Source organism: Ahaetulla prasina, chromosome 1 (genome assembly GCF_028640845.1).
Source record: "Ahaetulla prasina isolate Xishuangbanna chromosome 1, ASM2864084v1, whole genome shotgun sequence".
Lineage (NCBI taxonomy): Eukaryota > Metazoa > Chordata > Lepidosauria > Squamata > Colubridae > Ahaetulla > Ahaetulla prasina.
This window is the reverse complement of record NC_080539.1, coordinates 164,251,181-164,277,290: the sequence shown is the minus strand read 5'-3', so window position 1 is coordinate 164,277,290 and position 26,110 is coordinate 164,251,181. Positions and strand designations below refer to the sequence as shown.

Here is a 26,110-nt window from a genome sequence, read left to right as displayed (position 1 = left end):
GTAAAAAAAAAGCCTCTTATGATCGCGCGGCTCAGCTGCGATCATCAGAACCTTTTAAAAGCATTTTTTCTACAACCTCTTCGGCAGAAATTTCTCCTTAGTTCTAGTTTGCTTCTCTCCTTGATTAGTTTTTATCCATTGCTTCTTGTCCTGCCTTCAGGTGCTTTAGAGAATAGCTTGACTCCCTTTTCTTTGTGGCAACCCCTGAGATATTGGAATACTGCTATCATGTCATTCCAGTCCTTCTTTTCATTAAACTAAACTAATTCCTTCATGCTGATCGTTCACTTCTGAATCCAATCCACATTCATTTAGCATCTTCTTATTCTTGATCTTATCTCTACTTTTTCCTATACATATAAAATTCTTAACAATCCCTGTAACAGAACTTGCAAAAAAAGTCAGCTGAATTTCTCTTTCATTTTCTACCTAAATTGGGAAGGAATAATGCTGTCCTAATTCAGATGTTTACCACCAAGTTCTGATAGCACAATTTTAAGGGAATTTTGGAGATACCAAACATGGAAAAATTTAAAGATTACAATAACTTGCAAGCAATTGCCCATCTTTATGTTATTGTACTGTGTGATCTTGATCAGTCAATTGCCTTTAACTCTTTCAAGACCTTACACAGGATTGAAAGATTCTAGATCCTAAATTCTAAACCCAAAATAAAAGAGGGTATTGAAGCATTTGCAAAACCTGTGAAATCTAGACATTAGGCTCACAGAATTTATAACTTCACATTCAGTTTACTGACAGTTATCTGGATAAGATTCCGATAATTCATAGATTAAACCTAATGGAAAGCATTGTATAATGTGTTTATTGGGAAAAGGACAAATGATCTGGATGGATTGCAACCGCAGCATGATCTACTTGTGCTCACCAAAGCTCCGCAGTTTAGATGAGTTAGAAGAACAAGAGATGCACCTTTCTGACATCGCACAACATGACCCAACGAGAGACCTCATCCTCTTCAACCAGCAGCGGCTGGCAGAGATAGAGCTATCCAACCAACTAGAGAGAAAAAAGGAAGAGCTCAGGATTCTCTCTAAGAACCTAGAGATAGAGAAGAAGAAATCAGAAACTTTACTCTATGCCATGTTACCAAAACATGTGGCTAATCAGTTGAAGGAAGGCAAAAAGGTGGAAGCAGGTATGGCAATTTTATTACGTTTGATTATCAAGTAGAAAATGGCATGTCGTAAAACAGGAAGAATAATTGAATATCTGGAAACGCTCCCTTCAAAGCTAAGATTCTGTCTGTTTGGACTTGGTTTGCATAGAGGTCTGGTTTCCTGGGAACCAAGAGAAATCAGGACCTATATTTAGCACACAGGTATTTTCCATAATGTTTACTTTTTCAGATAAGTACAAAAGTAAACTATGTGCAGTCTCATAATTTTAATAAAAATGATAAAGACCATTGGTTTGACATGCACCTTGTTGCTTCAAAAGGGTGGACATGTAAGCATTACCTTTTCAAAATCATTTATCTGTTGTCTAGGGTTTTGCATACTATTACTTACGTTTTTAGGTGAATTGTGAGTGTTTCTAAACCTTGTTGTAACCTTGATTTTAGAAGATATAAAATTCAGCCTCATGTGTGTTCTGAAATGACACAAGAATTTGTTTCTTTATCCATCCACTTATTTCAATAAAGCCTGACATCTAATCCAATGGAGTCCATCCATCAATATACACACACCTTAATAATATATTAATGAAGTGAGAGGTCACATATGCTGCGATTTGTTTTCTAGCTTTTAGTAAGATTCAGACAAGTGGCAATAATAATCAAAGGTCATTTTCCATTAAGCATTGTTGGACTTTTGGCTTGAGTATTTTATCTTTGCCATATTAAAAACCAAAAACAGAGAAACTGTTGCTTCTGAAAACTATTCTTTTTATTATTATTATTATTATTTTCCCCCAGGAGATTTTAGCTGCTGCACAATACTTTTCAGTGATGTAGTGACTTTCACAAACATCTGTTCTGTCTGTGAACCTATTAAGATCGTGAACATGCTTAATTTAATGTATTCCAAGTTTGATCGACTGACTAACATCCATGGAGTTTATAAAGTAAGTGTGACTGATGTTTATAACGTTTGCTGCTGCCTTTTGTAGCCCAAGGGCATATGGTGATTGGATGGATAATCTTAGATTGGCAGCAATAAGGGAGAATGAATCCTGAAAACCATCAGCTTCCTAGACCAACTTCTAGACTAGATATTGCTTGGTATAATTTAGCAATTTTCTGGCTTGCAACCATTCTCCTCCTTTTTCCCTTCCTGCAAAGAGATTGATCTGCTCTCACAGCCATCCCCAACCTGGTACCCCGAAATACATTTGGATTGGAATTCCTAAAATTTCCAGCAATTGTCCATACCAACTGTTTAACGAGATATTTTTTTAGTTTGAATTGAACTAGTTGATTTGAACAAATGCTGGCAACAGTTTTTTAATTGGCTATTAAAACAGCCTTGGTGGCTCAATGGTTAGACTGCAGAATAGCAGACTAACTCTGCCCACAGCCTGGAATTCGATCTTAACTGGCTCAAGGTTGACTCAGCCTTTCATTCTTCTGAGGTTGGTAAAATGAGGAGCCAGATTGTTGGGGGCAATAGGCTGACTCTGTAAACCGCTTAGAGAGAGCTGTAAAGCATTGTGAAGTGGTATATAAGTCTAAGTGCTATTGCTATTAATGTAATTGCAATTGCATGTGTCTGGAGAGTAACAGATTGGGAAAGACATGGATAACTACAGTATATAATGTATTTTTATTATATAATGTAATTAGCCAGGGCAATCTGATGTCTTTTCCATTGTTTGCTTAGCGGTAAATGAGATACACTTTTATATCTGCATCATTCAGCATTTTGGCACTTGGTTCAGAAACTCAAATCCTTTGTCATATTTTTAATGTACTTGAGTTTTCATAGTTAATTTCTCATCAACAACCTATTGAGCACTAACTGTACAATCTCAGTAATCCATTTACTGAATATTGTATTTTTGTGCTAATTTTCCCCTTGTTTTCTTTTCTTTCACTTGTTCATTGGTCCTTTTTTCTTTTAGAAATTATTAATAAATAAAAGATTTATTTTTTTAAAAAAAAGAAAGCATTGCAGTAAGTGATTCCCCAAGGAAAAATGAAAAAAAAAAAGAGTAAGCTGCCTAGATTAGCCCCACGGTGAGATAGGCGGCAAAGAAATTTAACAAATAAAATAACTAAATAAGGAGATATGCTTGCTGTGTTCATTTACAGAACTTTTGGACGTTTAGTTCCCATTAGCTCCAACTAGCAGTGGAATGTAAGACTTGCAGACCAAACATCTGGAGGGCACCAGCACGCAAGTCTAGACAAATGGTTGGTGGGTTTTCATGCGTGCGTTACTGTGCATCTTGCCTTATAGGTGGAAACCATTGGTGATGCCTACATGGTTGTAGGAGGAGTTCCAGTCCCACTTGCCAGTCATGGTGAAAGGGTGGCTAATTTTGCCCTTGGCATGAGGATTGCTGCAAGAGAAGTTATGAGCCCTATTACCACTAGACCTATACAGGTAATTCACAGTTTAAAAACTTCAACATAAGAAAGAGATCAAAGCATCTCACTTGCAGCAGAGAGAGAGAATTAAAACAGTATGATTAGCAGGGGCCAATTATTGTTTTCTTCTTCCTTTCCCCAAATGGTCTCACTTTATATGGCAACTTTATCTGCTAAATATTGATGTATATCATATAAGGCAGGAATCTCCAACCTTGGCAACTTTAAGACTTGTGGACTTCAACTCCCAGAGTGCCTCAGCCAGCTGGTTGAGGGATTCTGGGAGTTGAAGTCCACAAGTCTTAAAGTTGCCAAGGTTGGAGACCCCTGAGATAAGGAATAAATCTCTGGATTTGTTTTCTTCATTCCTCAGTTCCCCTTCCCTTCTACAGGCATTTTTTTAAATCAGGAGTCCGCTGAGTGGGGAATTCCGTTTTATTTTTTCTGAATTTGAACAGAAACTACTCCCAATAAATAAATAAACAACTGCCAAACCAACATCTGTTAAACCAACTAAAAACACTAAATATAAGCAAGTCAATCTTTTCATATCCTGTATTCAAGTTATGTTCATGTTTCTGTGGTGTTTTTAATGATAAACGCCTTCTAAGGTGGCTAAGATACATGAAAACGAAAGAAAACATTAATAAAACCCCAAATTATAAACAATATGTAACAAAACTTAAAACACAAAATGAATCCCAGTACCAGATGAGGGCCCAAGTGGAACAATTACAAGGGAAAGATTGTTTATATAAATGGATCTCAGGCATGTTCTTCATGATAAATGATAAGAAACACCCAAAAAATAGTTAAAAGTATAATCTGAGGTTTTTCTAGAACCTAAACTGGCGGCCCACAGGCTGGATGCATCATGTCCAGGCCACACCTACCCCAGCTTCATGAAGGGGGAAAACGTCACGATACATCATGTGACAGCAACGTGATGCTGCGAGTTTGACACCATTGCACTAAGGGAATATATTTCCATAAGAGCCTCTTCCACCGTGTGGCTTCCATATTGTGTTTTTCTCAACAGATTAGAATTGGGATACACACTGGACCAGTGCTGGCTGGTGTAGTTGGGGAGAAAATGCCCAGATACTGTTTATTTGGTGATACCGTCAATACGGCTTCCAGGATGGAAAGTCATGGATTGCCGGACAAAATCCATATCAGCTCCACAACATTCAAGTAAGTAAGGGTTTGCAATGACATACCAAATCCATCAGACGGGAACGTGACTGTGCTGGGATTAAATCTCATAATCCGCTTTGCATATTGTGCTAAACCAAAATATGGTTTGTTCGCGTATAACTTTGTACGGTGCTAGCCAGCTATGGCCAATTAGCGATAAGTCATGAACTCTATATGTTGTTGTTTCTTGCACTGCACAGAGCACTTCCTCCTCAAGTGTTTGAGACAGCGGAAAGGGGAACCATAGAGGTAAAAGGCAAAGGGAAAATGACAACCTATTTTCTGAAACAAAATCTCAGTTCTACTGAGGATGAAATAATGGGACGGGTTGAAGAAACTTTTAGGAATGTTCATAGCACTGGTATGTAATAAACTGTGTGTGTGCACGGGTGTGTGGGTGTGAGTACAGGTAGTCTTCAACTTACAGCAGTTCACTTAGTGACTGTTCAAAGTCACAGTGGCACTGAAAAAAATGGCATGACCATTTTTCATACTTATGACCATTGCGGCATCCCCATGGTCACGTGATCTACATTTGGATGCTAGGCAACCAAATTGCCTGGAGTCAGGTGATCACTTTTTGTGACCTTTTGACAAGCAAAGTCAACAGGGAAGGCAGATTTACTTTAACAACCATGATACTAACTTAACTGCAGTGATTCATTTAGCAAATGTGGCCAAAAAAAGTCATAAAATGGAGCACAAGTCACTGAACAAATGTCTCACTCAGCAACATAAATTTTAGGCTCAATTGTGGTTGTAAGTTGAGGACTACCTGTAACATACATCAGAGATGTTCTTACTATGAGTGTCTTCCTCAACCTGTTTTAATGTTATTTTAAATTTCAACTGCCAGACTTCTTAGTCAGTATGATCAATAGGAATACTAAAGCGGTAGTTTGGAGGATACCAATTTAGGAAAAGTAATTCTTTCACTGTAATTCCAAGGCTCAACTACCACTGATATTCTGAAAAGCCAGTTCTGTCTCATAATTCTACAATTGCATGTCAGAAAATTGGAGATTCATTTACAGTACACTGACAGGACTCTATGTACTCCTAGAGGTTTCCATCTCAACCTTTAAGAAACTAAATCAAATATGATTACAGTTTTGAAGAAAATTTGTCAAGTCTCATTTCATCCCTTCTCTTTATCTATCTTAACCTCTTCTATGCCTTGCCCTGGTAGTCATTCTGTTTGCTTCTGATGCTATGCAGTGTCATTACAAATATGTAGCACAGAGATAGGAACTAAACCGTGGTGGCTCAGTGGTTAGAATGCAGTATGGTAGGCTGACTCTGCTGACTGCCAGGAGTTCGATTCTGAACGGCTCAAAGTTGATTCACCCTTCCATCCTTCCGAGGTCGGTAAAATGAGGACCCAGATGGTTGGGGGCAATACGCTGACTCTCTAAACTACTTAGAGAGGGCTGTAAAACACTGTGAAGTGGTATACAAGTCTTAAGTGCTATTACTATTGCTAATCTGCATGGCAAACAATTTACTTAATATTGAGAGTGGGATGAGATTGGCAAAAACTGACCTTATATATTATGTATAATTATTACATCTTTAAAAACATTATTTCTGGGACCAACTAGATAAAGTAATCCCTCAGATTTGATGACAGAATTCCCAGCAGTGTTCTTCATCGTTATCTCCGGAAAATGTGTATAGTATGCTCAACATATGCAGATGGGAGGAATTAGGCAGAGGTCATCTTTGATGATCATATGGTGGTACACTTTGATCAGATTCCCTATGATTTTTACATTGTGCCTCTGTCTGGTTTATTCAGGAACCATTTTAGGCTTGCTGCTGCTTATTATAGTTCCATAGTTTGGAGAAGGTATCACAAAGTTGACTGCATCTGAATGAACCTCCCCTCTCTCAATCTAACTCATCTCATTGGGAGACTGTCAAAATATTGGTGGGAAAGTAGAAACAAGCCATCTAGCAGCACTTAAATCATGGCTATCATAAGCAAATTGAAAATTATTTCTAAGAATTTCTAAGAGCCTATGAAAGTTACAACCACTTCAGTTTCAGGGGACTCCCTGGGTTGTTTGCATATTTGAGTTTTGTAACTTGATTTTTTTGCAGCACACAGCTGCAAGTTTGAGAAGAAAGATCTGAACTTGGTCAAGCAGTTACATGAACTTTACTATTATTGTTTATCAAAATAGCAATTATCACTTATGAAAACTGCTAAGGGATTAGCAGGGGGTGATCTATAGAATGGCTAACAAACTGGCTCTGGCCACAGCTCAAACTTTAATGGGAATATTCCAAATTGTTTTTCTCACACCTTTATTCTCCCTCTGCCCCCCAGGTAACCTATTAGAAGCTGAGAGTTGTCATGGAGAACAATCGCAAGAGGAAAAAGAATCATTGCTTTCAAAACATCTTGGCGACAACCACACCCCTTCAGCATTTTGCATTCTCTTTTAGAAAAGTTCAGCCAATACACTGTGGGCATTCTGTTAGTTCTTATAAACTTCTCACCTTACTCAGAATCAAAAGTGGTTTATATAATTGGTATGTGACCCCAGATAGACTAGCAAAAATCTAATAAATATTGTAAGAAGTGCTGGAAATGTAGTCAAAATCCAGGTTCACTTTATCCTATGTGGTGGTCTTTGCAAATATGTGAAAACATACTGGATAAACATAACGATGTCAATGCAGAAATATTTAAAATACAAATATTAATGAAAACCTGAAGCTTTTCTTTTGGGTATGATGGACAAGCCAATTGAAAAAAAATTATTTATTTATTTATTTATTTTGTCACAACATCATATAAAAGATTATATAGTATATAAACATATATATGAGTTAAAAAAAAATTAGGAAGTATAAGCATATATATATATATAGGAAGAAGAAAAGAAAAAAACAATAAGACAGGAACGGTAGGCACGTTTGTGCGCTTATGCACGCCCCTTATGCTCCTCTTAGGAATGGGGTGAGGTCAATAGTAGAAAGTTTTTGGTTAAAGCTTTTAGAATTATGGGAAGAGACCACAGAGTCAGGTAAAGTATTCCAAGCACTGATGATTCTGTTACAGAAGTCATATTTTCTGCAATCTAGATTAAAGCGGTTAACATTAAGTTTAAATCTGTTGGTTGCTCTTGTATTATTGCAATTAAAGCTGAAGTAATCTTTAACAGGAAGGACATTACAATAGATTATTGTATGAGTTAAACTTAGGTCTTGTCGAAGGCGACGGAGTCCCAAGTTTTCTAATCCTAGGATTTCAAGTCTGGTGGGACAAGGTATTTTGTTGTTTTCAGTGGAATGGAGAACTCTTCTTGTAAATTTTTTTTTTATTTCTTTTGTCACAACAGAATACACAAACAATTGTTATAGATAAAACAACATATTTTGAAGAAAATATACATATATGTATAAAAATATGCATCAACTATATCAATTTGATATGATGAAGGGAACAATAGGACTCGTTAGGATTTCTGGACTCGTTCAATTAAATAAAATTAAATAAAAAATAGGATTTCTGGACTCGCTCAATTGTATTGATGTCAGAGATGTGGTGAGGGTTCCAAACAGGCGAGCTGTATTCTAGAATTGGTATTCTAAAATTTGGGGTGCTATTCCTTCATATGGTAAGGGCTGTGAGGATTATACTTGCCAAACACTGGAAAGAAAAAGGAATGCCGACCGTTGAATGGATTTTGAAATTGACTGAATTATCAGAGATGGCAAAATTAACTGCTTTGCTTAGAGATAATGGGCTAGGCAGCTTTATAAGAGACTGGAAACCATTTGTGGACTTTCTACATGCTAAATACAATAACCGATGGTTAACAGGAGTTTAAGATTTAGAGTATGTTTAGCTTAATCCGTTGACTGCTTTTTTCTTCTTCTTCTTTTACATGTATTTATATTTGTATAAGGAGAGAATTTACCACTTTTCTTTTCAGCACCCATACAGGGTGGATCCTACATGTTAAATTTATTTGATCAATTTTCCCCTCTTTTTTGTACACTATTTTTTTCTTTTTTCGTTGTTGCTAGTGTTGAATGTACATTTTTGTTTTGTTTTTTGTTTTCTATTTTACTTTTTATGATAAACAATACATATTTTCAAAATGTGGTTTATATAAAGGGAAGCTTCATTTTTCCTGCCTTTGAGCATACATGCAGCTGCAAAAGATGGGATAACCAAGAGTCTGCTAATATTACCTTATTCTGTTGCTGGAAAGACTTAAATCTGGTCTTACTGTTTAACTACTTCAGGGAACAGAAAAGTCTTTCTCTTTGGCGCTACTCAGAAATTGCAAACTAAATTTCCAATTTAGGAAATTTAAATGAAATGGAATGGAAATTTTGGAAATATATGTAAACAAATTTTGGAAACCCCCTCCTATTTTCGCTCTTCATAAATTAACCAGGGTTGTCATAGAAGACTTCAGAAAGCAACACAATGTTTGGTCATAATATAAAGGCCACAGATAATATTTAAATCATTTCACATTGTGTTAAAGGACATAGAACCTGGGTTCACATACCATAGTAAACTATGATTTAACAATGTTTTATTGAATCAGCCATAATTAGTTGATTCTATTTAACATTAAGCAAGAGATTTATAAATTCCAATGACATAAACGGACACAGTGAGCTGGGGGGTGGGGGGAGTCATAACTTCATGACATCATTGTACATACAAATCGTTTTGGTTTGTACCGGTGGTGAAATGTAAAATTTGTTATTACCAGTTCTGTGGGCGTGGCTTGGGGGGCGGTAATGTGACTGAGTGGGCATGGCCAACTTTTTTTTTTACTTTTAAAAGCATTTTTTTTTGCCTTTAAAAGAAAAAAAAGCCTCCAACGATCAGGCAACTCAGCTGGGATCGTCACAGCCTTTTAAAAGCATTTTTTTCCAAAGATGTTGTGGAAAAAATACTTTTAAAAGCCTCTGACGATCCTAGCTGAGCTGTGCAATCATCAGATTTTTTTTTTTACTTTTAAAAGCATTTTTTCCGCCAAAGAAAAAATGCTTTTAAAAGTTAAAAAAAAAGATGATTGCGTGGCTCAGTTGGGCATGGGGGGGGGCAGGGATTTTTGCTACCGGTTCTCTGAACCACCCGCCGCCATCGCTACCGGATCAAGCGATCTGGTCTGAACCGGGAGCATTTCACCCCTGGTTTGTACCAGTTAACTATCAATAGCTGTGGTTTTAGGAATCATTTAACTTAGAGGGCTTACAGTCCCTCCAGTCAGAACTGACCTAGAGTACAATCCTTTCTCTTTAGGTTGAAATAAACGTAACAAAAGAAAGTAGACAAAAAGGCCAGGCAGAAAATCGTACAATATTAGCTGCTGAGAGGTTTCCACTTGGGAGACCGCTTCTGAACTTTGTGCTTGAAGTGGAAAAGAATGAAACTTTTATTTTGGGTTTTACCGAATAGATTGATAGATCTTTCCAGAAATTGCTGGTTCATATTATCATGAAAAAGCAAAACGCTGTGATTTGATGTTAATGCCTTATTTCACTGCAACAGAGAGAGGTCAGAAGTCAATGTTTTTCTTTTTTTCCTTATCCTTCCTCAGTTCTCTTCCCCCTTTTCCTCCCTACTGCTTTGATGATAAAGATGAAATTCCATTCTAGAAATGGATATACCAGATGCTATCCCGCCAACAGTAATCCTGACCTGCCAAAAGAAAACACAGAACCCTTTTCCCCAGGGAAAAACAAAAACAAAAAAACCCTACTTTGAATAAGGCAACAGTACTCTTTGGGTTTCATTCCACAAAGTACAAAGGAATGCACTCTCTGCAACTCCACAAATACTTGATTTTACCATTATTGTTAAACTAGCAATGTGGTCGGTCATTAAGTGAGCCACCCAGTCAAAAGTCCAAATCCAGTTTATCCAATGGGTATTTTGTTGGACAATGTCAAAACATCACAACATTTGATAACTTGGGACGGTGAAGACAAAACTCTGTCAGAAACCAAGTGAATTTGTGTTGTGACTGCGGGACACTGCAACCAGTCGTAAATGCAAGCCAGTTGCCAGCATCCAAAATGTGAGCATATGACCACAGGGGTGATGCAGTGGTCATCACTTCAAGGATGAGTTGTAAATAATTTTTTGTGAGTCCATTGTAACTTTGAATGGTCCTTTACCAACTGATCATAAGTCAAGGACTGCCTGTACTGGTGAGCTTTATATTAACAATTCAGCTTCTCCTTAAAACACTATCTTTAAAACTCTCCCAGTTTAGAAAAAAATACCTCAAATCATTCATCATTCAAGACGTATATAAGCAAAGACTGTGATCATCACGGTCACCAGTGTGGAAAAATAAACAGCCAGCCAGTTTTTAAAATACAAAAAAGACACACGTAAGATTTCCCTCAGCCAAAAATCATCAACAACTTAAAAAACAAGAAGTGCAAATAATTTATTCAAAAATTAACGTATGCTGTGCATTACACTTTGCATTTTCAGTAATCATGATAAAAAAGACAGATTCCTATCTGTAGCAGATGCCTGAGCCTAGTTTTCCTAACACAAACACAAAATTAACTTTGATTACATTCATATCAGTATCGTAGATTTCTACTTGTGACAAGACTTAATAAGGGAAAATAGGAGAAGAAAGAAAGCTATAAGGAGCTTGACTTTCATAAAAAAGAAAAATCCAAAATAATTATTAAACTAAATAGCACCCTCTTCCCTTCATTTTGGTGGTGTAGTTTTTGGCCTGAAGAAAGAAGACATTGTTTTCATGCCGCTCTTGTCAACTTTCGCTAAAGCTTTTTGTGCAGCTGACATTTTACTGCTTGCCTGGAAGTAAGAACAAAACATCAGCATAAAGTTTAGGATTCATAAATGGTAACTGCACAGATTCCCTCACACATTTTATTCAGAGGGTCATTATAAAAATCACGCCAATCCCAAAGAACCAAGTTAGATTTAAAAAATCAGTAAATGATCTGAAAAGCAAATTCATAGAAAAAACAACCTTTTTCAGATTACATTGTGAAAAAAAATCAAATGCAAGCATGTTCTTCCTAAGCCACATGACCTCCTGAAAAGATTGATATATACATCTTTAACATTGTTGGTATGATTTTGACAATCATGAAACAAAGCCTGACATAAACACCAGAATAAAATTTCTACTTCAATCTTGATTTATTAATTTGTTAATCAGCATTTACGGTGACTAAACTGCGTTAAAATACTTATCAGAGGAAATACCTCACCAAGGCAATAATAAAAATAGATTTGGATAGTTATGAGACCTGAGCAAGATAGCAAGACGGCTTTATTGTCTCCACTGATTTTAGCTAGCCAAGTCTTTGGCCACATGTATAGCTAAAATTTGAAATTGTATTTCTCTAGCATTCCAGACCTCCCAACAAAATATTATTCTTAACATAACATAATAACAGAGTTGGAAGGGACCTTGGAGGTCTTCTAGTCCAACCCCCTGCCAAGGCAGGAAACCCTACACCATTTCAGACAAATGGCTATCCAACATTTTCTTAAAAATTTCCAGTGTTGGAGCATTCACAATTTCTGCAGGCAAGTTGTTCCACTGATTGATTGTTGTAACTGTCAGGAAATTTCTCCTTAGTTCTAAGTTGCATCTGTCCTTGATTAGTTTCCACCCATTGCTTCTTGTTCTACCCTCAGGTGCTTTGGAGAACAGCCCAACTCCCACTTCTCTGTGGCAGCCCCTGAGATATTGGAACACTGCTATCATGTCTCCCCTAGTCCTTCTTTTCATTAAACTAGACATACCGAGTTCCTGCAACCGTTCTTCATACGTTTTTAGCCTCCAGTCCCCTAATCATCTTTGTTGCTCTTCTCTGCACTCTTTCTAGAGTCTCAACATCCTTTTTACATTGTGGCGACCAAAACTGAATGCAATATTCCAAGTGTGGTCTTACCAAGGCATTATAAAGTGGTATTAACACTTCACGTGATCTTGATTCTATCCCTCTGTTTATGCAGCCCAGACCTGTGTTGGCTTTTTTGGGAGCTGCTGCACACTGCTGGCTCATATCTAAATGGTTGTCCACTAGGACTCCAAGATCCCTCCCACAGTTACTACTATTGAGCAAGGTACCAAATATACGGTACCTGGGCATTTTGGTGTGGTTTTTTTTGCCTAAATTCTAATCCACACAATTTTTAAAAACAGATTTACACTGATACTTCATGTAAAGCAGACAACATGAATGAGAGGTTACTAACACCAACTATTATGCATATCAAAGCAGCCACACGCATAGGAAATCTGGCTTGTGAGGAATCAATCATTTCTTTGCAACTCTCAGTTCATTGGCTTGGTAGGAGACCAGATTAAGTGGGCAGTCTAACCAGTGCTTTCAGTTTCTGTGCTACTTTTCATGTCCTCTACTGGTACTTTTATGTGACAGCCTGGTTTTATACTAAATCGGTATCACAAGAATATTCCAAGCCCCACTGATCTCTGTGGGAAACATTGTACTGAGCTGCACTTTCCAAAAATAACCCTTTTAAGATGCTTGCAGAGCTAAAACCTGGCACAATTAGGAAAAACACTGAATATATTAATGCCACTATTGCAAGGTACTGTGCACATCGCACTAAGGTAACATTTATCCTCTGGCAGTGTTCAGATATCACACTGAGCCAAAATCAAGCAAACTACATTATGGCTTTGCGTGATAAGTGAATCCTGTAGAAAAGTAATTCGAACCTCTAGAAACCATTTAAAAAACAGCTCTTTAAAAAGGGTAGTACTTTTAATTCTCTCTCCCTTCTCTCCCCACTCTTCCTAATATTTTATCTAACTGTTTTGACAGTTAATCTGTTTACACTATTCTGAAATGCAGAATTCTATTGATGTCTTATAGCTCGCACTTGCTTAAATAGCTGCCCTGTTCCTCTTTTTTTAATAGATCACCTTACTATTAGACAAAATAGAATAGAATAGAATAACAGAGTTGGAAGGTACCTTGGAGGTCTTCTATTCCAAACCCCTGCTTAGGCAGGAAACCCTACCTAAATATGAGGTAAGAAAACACAAAAATACATACCTTTTTGTTTTTCAGATCACCAGTATTGAATTTAGTATAATCCTCCTCAGCTTCCACAGGACCATCTGATAGTTTCCTTTTCTGTAATGTTAAAGAGTGATTTGTGTCATAAATCACATGTTGGGCTTGTGGACTTCAGTTTAAAATGTCCAGACTTTATGGAATAAGCTCAGACATACACCATATGGAAATATGAAGTATCACTGTATGATCTAATCTTCGATGATTAATTAGTAAATCTAAAGCTGAGGTGTGAATTTTGAAAGTGGTGCTATGCTTCTCACATTTGTCAAAACCCCCAAAATGAGGAAGTCATGAAATGACATAATTGGAATTTGGATCACGTACCACATTGCCACCTGAAAATACATATCAGTGTAGCCAGAAAATATGCAAAACCGTTTGTCCATGAACCATTTCATGGTTTTCCGTTGCTTTGTTCATGAATTCTATGTTTTCGATCTTCTGTTCCAGATATGGACAGAAACACCATTGTTCCAGGTGTTCCATTACATTTGAATTTAATGTAATTGAAAATTATCTCTTTAATGCCATCTGGTGGTTGTTCAGGTTTCTGCATGTTCTGAATCCTATTATTTCCAATAGCCAAATTATCTAATACGGTTTTGTTTCCACACAACCACAGAATATTTAAATTACTTCTGATTTTTGCTTCTTCTAATCCCTAGCCAATCCTAAATACATTGGCTGAACTTCTGAGTGCAATTTTGGCTTGAGTTCAAAACAAAACACATCCTCCATTTCTTGAACACTCATATTAGTTTAGAGGTCAGCTTGAGTTCTGTGAGATACAATTCTCCTAATTAAGTAATTGCTCCTTCCCGAGAAAAAGTTTTTTTAAATGATTCAGGTTTTATTCTTGCTTAATTCTCCTAAGGCTTTAGCATTTTCATAATGAGTTCATATGAGATGACAGGATAAGACTGAACCTACTGTTTAAAGTGTATTTTTACACAAGGATGCCCAGCATCTGAAAAGCTCACTGGCCCCTGATGAAGCAGCCTGAATAACTAAGTTGATGTTACCTATATGCTTGAAAAAGCAAAATCTTATAATGAAAGTAATAAATATTTCAAGAATTATCTTCCACTTCAGTAATGAATTCAAAGTAGTTCTTTTATAGCCAGGATTTTTTTTTCCAGTCCTGCTGTAAAATTAGTGAGTAACATCGAAACCAAGAGTGGAGAAACTATAGGATTTTCTCAAATATTAAAGGTAAAGATTCCCCTCGCACATATGTGCTAGTTGTTCGCGACTCTAGGGGGCGGTGCTCATCTCTGTTTCAAAGCCAAAAAGCCAGCGATGTCCAAAGACGTCTCCATGGTCATGTGGCTGGCATGACTCAACGCCAAAGGCGCATGGAACGCTGTTACCTTCCCACCAAAGGTGGTCCCTATTTTTCTACTTGCATTTTTTACATGCTTTCAAATTGCTAGGTTGGCAGAAGGTGGGACAAATAACAGGAGCTCACTCTGTTACACGGCACTAGGGATTCGAACCGCTGAACTGCCGACCTTTCGATCGACAAGCTCAGCGTCTTAGCCACTGAGCCACCGTGTCTCAGTTCTCAAATATTACTGGATTATAATTACCACCGTTTCTGACCAATCCATAGAAATGGAGCACAAGGATTTGGAATTCAAGCACCTCTGATTGGCTCAGAGTTGTAAGTTTTGAGAAGCGACTTTTCGTAAGAAGTCCTTACCTTTGATGCTGGCTCTGTGGGAAGTTCTGTACCTTGTGGGAGTCTGGAAGGCAGAAAGATCAAGTTAAACTCTAGAGCTATCTGATTACATCAGCAAATTTACTTCACCTAATTATGTGATTATGAAGCCTATTGTGAGTTTTCCACAGAAATTAATTTACAGAATTATAACGCATTCATCAACAATTACACAAAATGTTAAAGACTGTGAAGTTTCCCTTGAGTCAAGTTCAACTCCTGGTGACTTTATGGACATATCCTAATGGTTTTTTAATAGTACAGTAATGCAGAAATGATTTCTCATTGCCTAATTCCAAGACATTTTCCCCCCACTATTCCAATCCTGATATTTTCTGACCGTTTTCCATCTTCCAAATATTAACAAGATTTGACTGAACTAAAACTTTTTCAAGATCGGCTATGGTCAGCTACCTAACTGGGCAAATATGTTTTTATACGCTTACTAACTCATCTTAAAGAAAACAAATGTTAAGAGTGTTATTGGAGAACCATTTTTCAGCTATATGGCTATATTTTTCAAAGTCTTCACTGTGAATTTACTGCATCAGTCCTGCACTGAACACTTCAAGCATGTGACCCTTCTCCCAAAGATTAAAAGGTAGCAAAGACAAAAAAAAAAAACATGGACTTAAGACACACACACACACACACACACTAACAAACACAAAACTGGGGTGCCCCTTCTTTCCTATACAACTCCCCTTTGGAATTCTGATAGAATATAGAATTTCCAGGAGGGAGGGAATGCATTCCAGAGGAATAAGAGGCAGCTCAGTTCACATATGTTGTGTGAGAGAAAGAGGATGATGACAGCTCCTCCTTAATAGTTCTTAGAGCATATGATTGATGTAGTTAATACAGTGCTTCAGTTCAGCACGATTCTGTCTACAGGTGTGGAACAATAAAGAACTTTGCTTGGAAGAATCACCATGTGTCTTTCCTGGTTTTGGGGCCTGACAGGGATCCTCAAAAATCAGACAAACAAACCCTATGCAAAACATGGTCTAGTCACAGAAAGGTCTCTGCTGCTTTGGGGAACATCCTCACCATAGAGTCCTGTTTAACCCAGTTGGCTTCACTGAACAGCTGGAAAAGGGGAAAAGAAACGCTGCTGTATGGAAAACAGGCAGGGAAATAGGGCGGGCTCCACTACATTACTTAAGCACGTTTTTCAAACCACTATTAGTCATGGAAGCATGTCAGAGAAATTCTTCTTTGAAACAGTTAGTTTTTAAAAACAATAAATTCTCACCTTAAATAATTAGCTAATGTTGCACTTAGCTCTTCAGAAATATACTCTGATATTAAGCCATGAGCATAACAAATATAATCTTCTGAAAAATAAATGAAATAGATATTGCATGTTATTCATCTATCTTATTTAGCAGCCTCGTGTCCCAAATGTGCCAATTCTATTCATTTGTTTTTCTCTTAATCAGCTCCTCCCAGATGTTGAAAAAAACCAAACAAACCAAGACGCAAACGATTTTGCTAGGGTCCCTTTTCGGTAATGATTAAAAAGGAAAGTAAAACCCAAAAGTAGGGATGCGGTGGCTCAGGGGCTAAGATGTTGAGCTTGTCGATTGAAAGGTCGGCAGTTCAGTGGTTCGAATCCCTAGTTCCGCGTAACAGGGTGAGCTCCCGTTACTTATCCCAGCTTCTGCCAACCTAGCAGTTCGAAAGCACGTAAAAAATGCAAGTAGAAAAAATAGGGACCATGTTCGGTGGGAAGGTAACAGCATTCCATGTGCCTTTGGCGTTTAGTCATGCTGGCCACATGACCACAGAGATGTCTTCAGATAGTGCTGGCTCTTTGCCTTTGAAACAGAGATGAGCACCGCCCCCTAGAGTCGGGAACGACTATCGTGTTTCCCCGAAAATAAGACTCTGTCTTATATTTTTTTGAACCCCAAAATAAGTGATTGGCCTTATTTTCGGGGAGGTCTTATTATTTTGGGGCATGTGGAACAAGATGGGGCTCCTCTTGCCATCTTACCTGATTTCCAACTCTGCATTTAAATATTTTCGGGGACGGCTTATTTTCGCACATGTGCTCAAAAGCCCAATTGGGTGTATTATCAGGGGATGTCTTATTTTCGAGGAAACAGGGTAGCACATATGTGCGAATGGAACCTTCACCTTTACCTTAAAACCCAAAAGTAAGTTTCATAAATCAAAATCCAGGAAGGCAAAGTGGTATATTTTACTTCAAATAGCTTTCTTCAACAAATGTAGTAACTTTACCTTCTGTGCAACTGTTAGCCTGATTGTTGCTGATAAATGTAGCAGCCTGTACTTTTCCACCAACAGGTATGTTATTTTCTTTTAATACTTTCACCAGTTGATTAACCTACCAAAAGCCACAAAATAATACCACCATAATCAAAGTTTGAAGCCACACACTGAAATCCATTATATATTTTTCATAGCAAATGCCTCTTTGTCATAGGGATAGGAAGCATAGACACTTATCAAAATGCTATCTCTTCAGCAATTAGATTTTTTAAAAAATAAGATATTCCTATTTAAGTTGTTCAGCAGAAGATTATAAAGAATTATAGTACACATTACCATTAGAATCATTGCATTAAGAAAGGCAGCTGTAGAACTCAAATAAATAAATACATTTTAGTAAGTGATTAATGCACATTGTTAAGTTGCAATATTGAAATCATTTTCCTATAACGTAACAAAAATTGTTCCACAGCAATTTATACCATGGTAGGAAGAATAAAGCTAGCACAATTATGCTAGCATCAGCCATTTCTCTGAGAGAAAATATATCTTAAAATCAATTTTTTTAATATCATTGTGTTTTCCAGTTGTAACTATTACATATTTGCTTTATAGTTCAATACAATGTATTATGCAATCAATCTGTCATTGAAGAAAGAAATGCTATACTTAATATTAAAATGGGTGATAGAGAAAAATATACCTTTTTATTTAGCCATGTCAGTGTTTTCTTCTCACTGTATCTAAAAAACTTCTTACTATCTATTTCTGAGAATAAAGAGAAAGAGAAAGAATCAAAATATATTTAGTCTGCACATTAATGGAATTGAGAAAAAATACAAATTTATTTCATTATCTGGAGAAGTTTATCAACATCACTGAATATTTTGGAGGTTACTACACACCTTGAATACACACATCTAACTAATACTAAATCCAAACCACAGTCTAGTCAATTTATCTGAGCGTTATCTAAAACACCTTTCTTTTGTGACTAGTACCTTTCCTTGTGCCTTGCATTACAATTCCCAGTATCCTCAGAATAGGTGTGTTAATAGGGGGCAGGAATGATGAGAGCTGAGGGTATCAGGTTTAGAACATTTCACTACAACTGGTAGCAGCCCTGTAGAGCAGTATTTCTCAACCTTGGCAACATTAAGATGTGTGGACTTCAACTCCCAGAATTCCTCAACAAGACATTCTAGCTAGAGAATTCTGGGAGTTGAAGTCCGCACACTTCAGTGTTGCCAAGGTTGAAAAACACTGCTTTAGAGATTCAGAATCATGCTTTCACAATCTTGCAGGGGCTCCAGCACTGAGTTTGATACCTCTTTTTATTAGATACAGTTGGAACAAATGCTTATATATTTATAGAGGGCATTTCTAGAAATATGAATATCATGGGCTGGATCTAGAATTTGCCTCCTAAAAATAGATGAGCTCCTTTCATCCATAGAAAGCTTCTCATTTAGTAGAGTACTGGACAGGCAACAATTTTTGCAGACTGCCTACAAAAGCTACCAGATGCTCTACCCTATTCCCTAATTCCTATACAGGTAGTCCTCATTTAGTGATAGTTTGCAGTTAGGACAGTGATGAAAAAGTAACTTTGCAACCTATCTCTGCATTCACAACCTTCAGAGGTTGTAAAGCGAAGAAAAGCTGATGTAAGATCAGTCGGTTTTAGTTAGTTACTGCTTTGCTTAATGACTGAGTTGCTGATCCTAATTGTAGTTGCAAAACAAGAACTATCTGTAATCCTTTAAGCCCCACCACCACCACCACAACAGCATAGGAGATGGAGTTATGAATTAGGGTTAGGGGAATTAGGAGAGTATTGGTTCTACCTGACCAGGAAGACTATCCTAAGCAGAACTCTCTAGTAGACAGAAGCCTGGATATAAACTCTAGGTAGGCAACCTCAGCAATTTCTTTTAGATAGGATCTCTTTGGATTCAGACAAGACACCAGATTTATTCTATCTTATTTCTGTACTCGTGCATGGATGGTTTGTGGGGGCCCCTAAGACAGCTGGCTATGTCAACTAACCTAAGTAGTGCCTAAAGTTTGCAAGTCGTCATTAATTATTAATATTTTTTGCTTGTTTTGTACCTTTTTGCTCAGCTATGTGGTCAATTGATTGTGAAATATTTGTGCACTGTAGCAATTGTATGCTGGAAGAAAACTCTTCATCCACCAAAACCTGATCCAGTGGCTGAAACTTTCCCTGCTGAGTGTAAGTCAGAGGAACAATCAGTTTTTAAAAACTATTAATTCAAACAATTCTTAACCAAAACATGGTTCCCAGAGAGTTTAATAGAAGTTTTTTCCCCTCCAAATAAGACTATGTTAGTGCTGAGGCAAATGTTCTAATACATGAAACAGCAGAGCATTAAGTATAATTTCAGAAATGGTTCTTGAGACGTTTAGAAATGATGGATATTTTGGGGAAGGGGGCAGAGATACATAATATAATGTCATCTTTCTGAAACATTTTAGTTGCCTACCTCTTTCTCTGCTTTCATGAGGTAAAAAAGCACAAGAAACAAAGGGTCCATTGGTGTAGCAAAAAACAGACGTCCATCTGAAGGTGGAAAAATAAATATTATTCTATAATAGTATTTATTATATTATATTCTTTATATTCTATAAAAGAAACACTTTACACAATCCAGATTGCTTCCATATAAGTTAGGGACAAAAGCTACAATGATTCAGCAGCAAAGTCAAAGACCTACAATCTATTCTTGACAATTTAAATTTAGACTTTAAAGTTTTTAAAAGAATAAGTACACTATTAATTGGAAAGATGGTGTACATTGAACTTCCAAACATCTATTGTTTTCCACACATATACAAGATACATAAAGGAGAATAAAAATAATAGGACTATATGCTATGCTACATCAAATACAATTTCAAAATGTATTACCTTTCTAAAAACATCATGAAAACCGGAAAAAATGCAGCTGGTTTAAAGAGTTGCAGGTAAGTTTTATGTCCATGGCTCAAACAGCTCTGAGCCATTTTTGAAATCAAATTTGAAATTTTGAGAACACTAGGGATGATATTGATATGGGAAGTATAACAACTGAACCAAACATCACTATGGAGGAGGTTGAACATGCAACAAAAATAGCAAAAATAAAAAAAGCCACAGGACCTGATGATATCCCAGTAGAAATTTTAAAATTGCTGGAAGACAATGGGAAGAAATTTTTACTGCAGCTCTTCAATCGAATATATTAAACAGGAAAGATACCAAATGATTGGCTAAAGTCAACCTTTGTGACAATCCCCCCAAAATTAAATGCAATTAATTATGTAACATATACAGAATGATAAGCTTAATGAGTCATGCCCTGAAAAATCTTCCTGAGAATAATTCACACAAGAATATACAACAAAATTGAGGAGTGTCTAAGTAACACACAGAAAACCACTTGAAGAAACTATAAGCATTTGAAATGTGGATTTACAGACGGCTGTTACAAATAAACTGGGTTAACAAAATCACAAATGAGGAAGTGATAAGCCGCCTGGGAAAGCAAAGGGAAATAATCAAAGCCATTAAAAAGTGAAAGTTAGAATATTTTGGACATGTGATACGACACCCAGAAAATACAGCATCATTCACTTAATCCACCAGGGAAAGATTGAAGGCAAACGAGGTCCAGACAGAAGAACATCATGGCTTCAAAACCTAAGGGACTGGTTTGGACAAAACTCATCAGCACTTTTTCATATGGCTGTCGACAAAAATAGGATTGCCAACATGATCGCCAACGTCCAATGATGGATATAGCACAAGAAGAAGAAGGTAGGTTTTATGCCCATGGCTCAATCAGCTCTGAGCCATTTTTTAAATCAAATTTAAAGTGTCCATAGCACCTTCCCCAAATTTCATAAAAACCTCTATATTTTTGTTAAAATAACTGCTGTATTAGTATTTCCCTCATGGTTCTAAAATTTTTACCTGCAGGGCAAAACTGGATCTCACGTGAATCAAAGTGAGAAGAAATAGATTGGATATTGTGATTCAGGTAAGTGTGGTCTGCTAAAAATTCCTCCAGAATTGCCCTATTTGGGCATAGAAATTTTCCACTTGGTGTTTTAAAAATTTGAGATCATGGATGAATAACTTGATTTATTTCCCCGGCCCCACCAAAAAAAAAAGACCTGAGTCTAAGTAGAATAGCTTGCCCAATACAGAGTAACAAATAAGGCCATAATTCTATCTTCTGTTTAACCTCAAGAGAAATGAGATTTCAGGAAAAAGCCAATATCTCTCTCCCAGATGCTACCAAGGAAAATGGATCACTGAAAAATGTAAAGTATAATCTCTTCTCTGACCTCAACCTTTTCTCAAAACATGACTGCAGTGAAGACATGGAGGAAAAAAGGACATCAAAAAAACCCTGGGTTTTTCCTCCCCTACCAAACAAAAAAATTACACCAGATCCAGAGGTGAATGGTGATACTTTCAAATCACTGCGAAGAGAAGTTCCAACAAATCTGCATTTATTTCATTGAATCATTATAACTTGTATCAAGTGTTATGATCATTCAATGAAATAAATGCAAATTTGTTGGTGCATCCCAATTTCTACTTCTGTGAGGGGCAGAAGAAACAAGAAGTTGTAATATGAATAACTTCAAGATAGAGAAAATTTTAAGAAGTGCAATTGAGACTCAAGGACTTGCAAGAGAAGTGGAGAGTCTACGGAACTCCAGGAATGTTATATTAAACTACAACTCCCAGCCTCTCTCATCCTTGACAATGCATCCAGAAAGCCAGATTCCCCAGGCTTGCCTTATAGCATTACGTCAGATAGATCCATGTCCTGTTCAGCTTTTCACTTACCATATTGAACTTCTTGACTAATAAACCATGACCGGTATTCTTCATGAAAAGCTCTTATTTCAAATATCTCGCATGCATCACTACCAAATAAATAAAGGGCAGCTTGTCCTGTTAAGAAAGAAACCACTATCACATTATGGTTTTGCTGTGCAATATTTTTACGAGGCTCATCAGACTTAAATTTACAGAAAAATATTTCAGTATGTATTAGTTGTAAGCAAAAGGACAGTTAGCAAATGTACAAAAGGCAAAAAAGGACTAGGAGGAAATCAATCATACTATTCCACTGTTAAATAATCAACCATTAATTGAGTATAGTTACCTTGTATACCATAGCATGTCAGCTTTTAAAGTTTCACCTGACAAAGGGAGAATAGTAACCACTACGAGGACAAGACTATTACTACTCAGGGGAATAAAACAGATCAGATGGTATTAAGCAAGTAATATTTTACAGTGTGAGCCTTGCCTGTACTTGGATGTGGCAGCCTTGTAAATAAAGGTCCAGCACCCGGCTTCTTTGGGAGATCTGTTGCCGTTTCTGAAAAAGGGAGAATACTAGAATGTGACACTCATATATAAATTATAACAGCACCTTTAAAACCATGATTGTAAATATAGGTTTGGTCAGTTCTGAGGGATACAATTTTTCTCCCAAGAACCAAAGAAGTCTTCCTTTTGTCTTCAAACTTGAAAAGAGTTTATTGGCTGAACCCTGCCTCTTAAAGGCAGCCTTCTTATAAATAAGGCTGGGAGGAAAAGCCCAGATGTTGCTTTTCCCAAACCATCCATGCCCATGTTCATGGGCATGGAAGTAAGATGGCCAAACCACTTTACTTTATCCTGATGTCATAGTTTGATTCAGAAGTCACCTGGATCCCACCAGTCTTTTGTGATCTCTCTGTGCTTGGTTGTTTGCAAATATTTCATTACTCAATTAGGGGACATCAGTGCCACCACTTCAGATTCAAAATAGAAGAAATGCAATATTTGGAGCATGACTGTCTTCAAACATGCTACTAGGTTCCTTCTCTCTTTGTTTATAAACCAGTGTTATTCAAACTTGGCAACTTTATGATATGTGAACTTCAACTCTCAGAACTACGCAGCCCAGCATGTTTTGGGAATTAAAGTCCACTTGCCTTAAAGTTACCAAATTTGGTCTAAACTGATGCTGAAATGAGACCACATGGATTCAGTGCCTGGTTTACTTGGCTAGAAGATAAACTTGGGGGGAAATTGTGTGAAGCTGGACCCTCAAGCCTGATCTACGTATGCTTCTCTAAAAAGCATGGAAGAGATGAATCAAGGGAAGAGGGCACCAGTCACTTCTACTTTACACTTAGAAATCACTTAGTCAGTAGGTAAAAAGGGAAAAACGAGTCAAAAAGAAGGCTGTGAAAATATTTACAGACCCCTCACATTCTGGACATAAACTGTTTCAACTCCTACCCTCAAAATGATGCTATAGAGCATGGCACACCAACACAACTACACACAAGAAGAGTTTCTTTCCGAACGCCATCACTCTGCTAAACAAATAATTCCCTCAATACTGTCAAACTATTTACTAAATCTGCACTACTATTAATCTTCTCATCGTTCCCATCACCCATCTCCTTCCACTTATGACTGTATGACTGTAACTTTGTTGCTTGTATCCTTACAATTTATATTGATATTGTTTCCTGATTGCTTATTTGTACCTTATGACTATCATTAAGTGTTGTACCTTAGAATTCTTGATGATCTTTTCTTTTATGTACACTGAGAGCATATGCACCAAGACAAATTCTTTGTATGTCCAATCACACTTGGCCAATAAAAAATTCTATTCTATTCTATTCTAAAATCCCACCAAACAATTGGATGAAACAACTTCCCACCAGCTAAGGAATCCTGAGATTTGAAGTCCAAACACATGAGAAGTTAAAAAGTTTGAGAGCAAGTCTAAACTAAGCAATATCGGGCCTGGATGGGACAGCATGGACTGGGCAATCAAAACAAAAACATACCATGAGGGGGCAATAGCAACCCCTCCCCCCAGCATTTTAGCCAAAATGCCCTATACAAATGTGCCCATCAAGTCAGAATCAGAATAGAGCTGGAAGGGACCGTAGAGGTCTTCTAGTCCAGCCCCCTGCTCAGGCTGGAAACCCTGGTGGGCCGATACCATTTCAGGCAAGTGACTATCCAGTTTCTTCTTAAAAAGCTCCAGTGAAGATGAAGCACCCACAATGTCTGAAGGCAAAGCTGTTCCACTGGTTAATTGTCCTCCCCGTTAGGACGTTCCTCCTCAATTCCAGGTTGCTTCTCTCCTTGATTAGTTTCCATCCATTGCTTCTTGCCCTGCCCTTCTGGGAAGTCCCAGAAATTGAATTAAACTCTGAAGACAGGTTCATTTTACACTGGGCCAGCCAACCTCTTCGGGAGGGCAGGTTCGGTATCTCTGGGGCCGTCAGAAGGGAGAGATCGCAAACGGGGAAGGCTAACACCAAAGCCCAGCACCATTCACACAACCACCGACCGGGCTGCTTCCAGGCAAAAGCTCAATCGCTTGAATGCAGGCTGCAATTAGCCCTCCCCGTGCACTTCTTTTAACGCTCTGGGGCAACGTTACCTGGGAGAACAACCACCCATTGGCGACTGCTGCCACCGCCGGGTTTTGCGGCCAGAGCCGCTGCAGGTTTCCCCTTCCCGCTCGGCATCTCGCTTCTGCTAGACGTCCCAGCCTCGCTCCGGACTTGGCTTAATAACCACAGACGTATTAAAGGGTAGAGCGGCGAGTACCGCTTGGCTTGTGAGTCAAGTTTGAAAAATAACCTCACCGCTGCTCGCAAACCAGCCTGGAAGGCAGCTGTCTTCCTGCGTGGGAAGCCGAGAGTAGAAGCGGATGCTCTGCGGAGGCGGTGCAACTACCCTGAACGCTTGTTACTATCGCAAACTGCAGAAAAAAACAGTTGCTACCAACCTGCCTTCCATTGAGGGCCTGTATACTGCACGAGTCAAAAAGAGGGCTGTAAAAATATTTACAGACCTCTCCCATCCTGGACATAAACTGTTTCAACTCCTACCCTCAAAACGACGCTATAGAGCACTGCACAACAGAACAACTAGACACGAGAACAGTTTTTTCCCGAATGCCATCACTCTGCTAAACAAATAATTCCCTCAACACTGTCAAACTAGTTACTAAATCTGCACTATTAATCTTCTCATCCTACCCATCACCAATCTCTTTCCACTTATCCATTTGATAAGCTACTGAAGTTCGCAGATGACACAACAGTGATTGGTCTCATTCGAGACAATGACGAATCCGCATATAGACGAGAGGTCGAACGACTAGCCTTGTGGTGCAACCAAAACAATCTGGAACTGAACACACTCAAAACCGTAGAAATGGTGGTAGATTTTAGGAAAAACCCTTCCATACTTCCACCTC

At 37.7% G+C, this 26,110-nt stretch overlaps 3 protein-coding genes across 6 annotated transcripts in view; 1 reads left to right on the top strand and 2 right to left on the bottom strand.

The window, feature by feature from the left end:
* SERPINE3 (serpin family E member 3) overlaps positions 1–3,430 on the bottom strand; it is a 54,430-nt gene extending 51,000 nt beyond the window's left edge. Inside the window, exons 1-2 of the mRNA XM_058179791.1 lie at positions 3,416–3,430; positions 934–1,020 (exon numbers count right to left, since the gene is read on the bottom strand). Coding sequence (XP_058035774.1) covers positions 934–974 — 41 coding nt within the window. The 5' untranslated portion in view covers positions 975–1,020; positions 3,416–3,430. The remainder of the gene's footprint in view (positions 1–933; positions 1,021–3,415) is intronic.
* RNASEH2B (ribonuclease H2 subunit B) lies at positions 75–25,408 on the bottom strand. Of its 4 annotated transcripts, none has more exons than XM_058179825.1 (11): positions 25,286–25,408; positions 23,135–23,206; positions 22,666–22,773; positions 20,309–20,385; positions 19,914–20,031; positions 18,505–18,569; positions 17,811–17,916; positions 16,819–16,900; positions 15,546–15,588; positions 13,820–13,900; positions 75–1,062 (listed from the first exon to the last, which is right to left on the bottom strand). In XM_058179825.1, the coding sequence occupies exons 1-11, from the start codon at positions 25,371–25,373 to the stop codon at positions 1,021–1,023; spliced, it is 882 nt and encodes a 293-aa protein (XP_058035808.1). In that variant the 5' UTR covers positions 25,374–25,408; the 3' UTR covers positions 75–1,020. The 4 variants fall into 4 exon arrangements, with proteins under 4 accessions (XP_058035808.1, XP_058035817.1, XP_058035799.1 ...); XM_058179834.1 differs by lacking the exon at positions 75–1,062 and adding an exon at positions 3,262–3,525; XM_058179816.1 differs by lacking the exon at positions 75–1,062 and adding an exon at positions 11,163–11,573.
* On the top strand, positions 3,895–9,684 carry LOC131196712 (guanylate cyclase soluble subunit beta-2-like). The gene is made up of 3 exons (XM_058179882.1): positions 3,895–4,747; positions 4,951–5,111; positions 7,083–9,684. The coding sequence occupies exons 1-3, from the start codon at positions 4,647–4,649 to the stop codon at positions 7,199–7,201; spliced, it is 381 nt and encodes a 126-aa protein (XP_058035865.1). The 5' UTR covers positions 3,895–4,646; the 3' UTR covers positions 7,202–9,684.
* Positions 25,409–26,110: the final 702 nt, after the last annotated feature.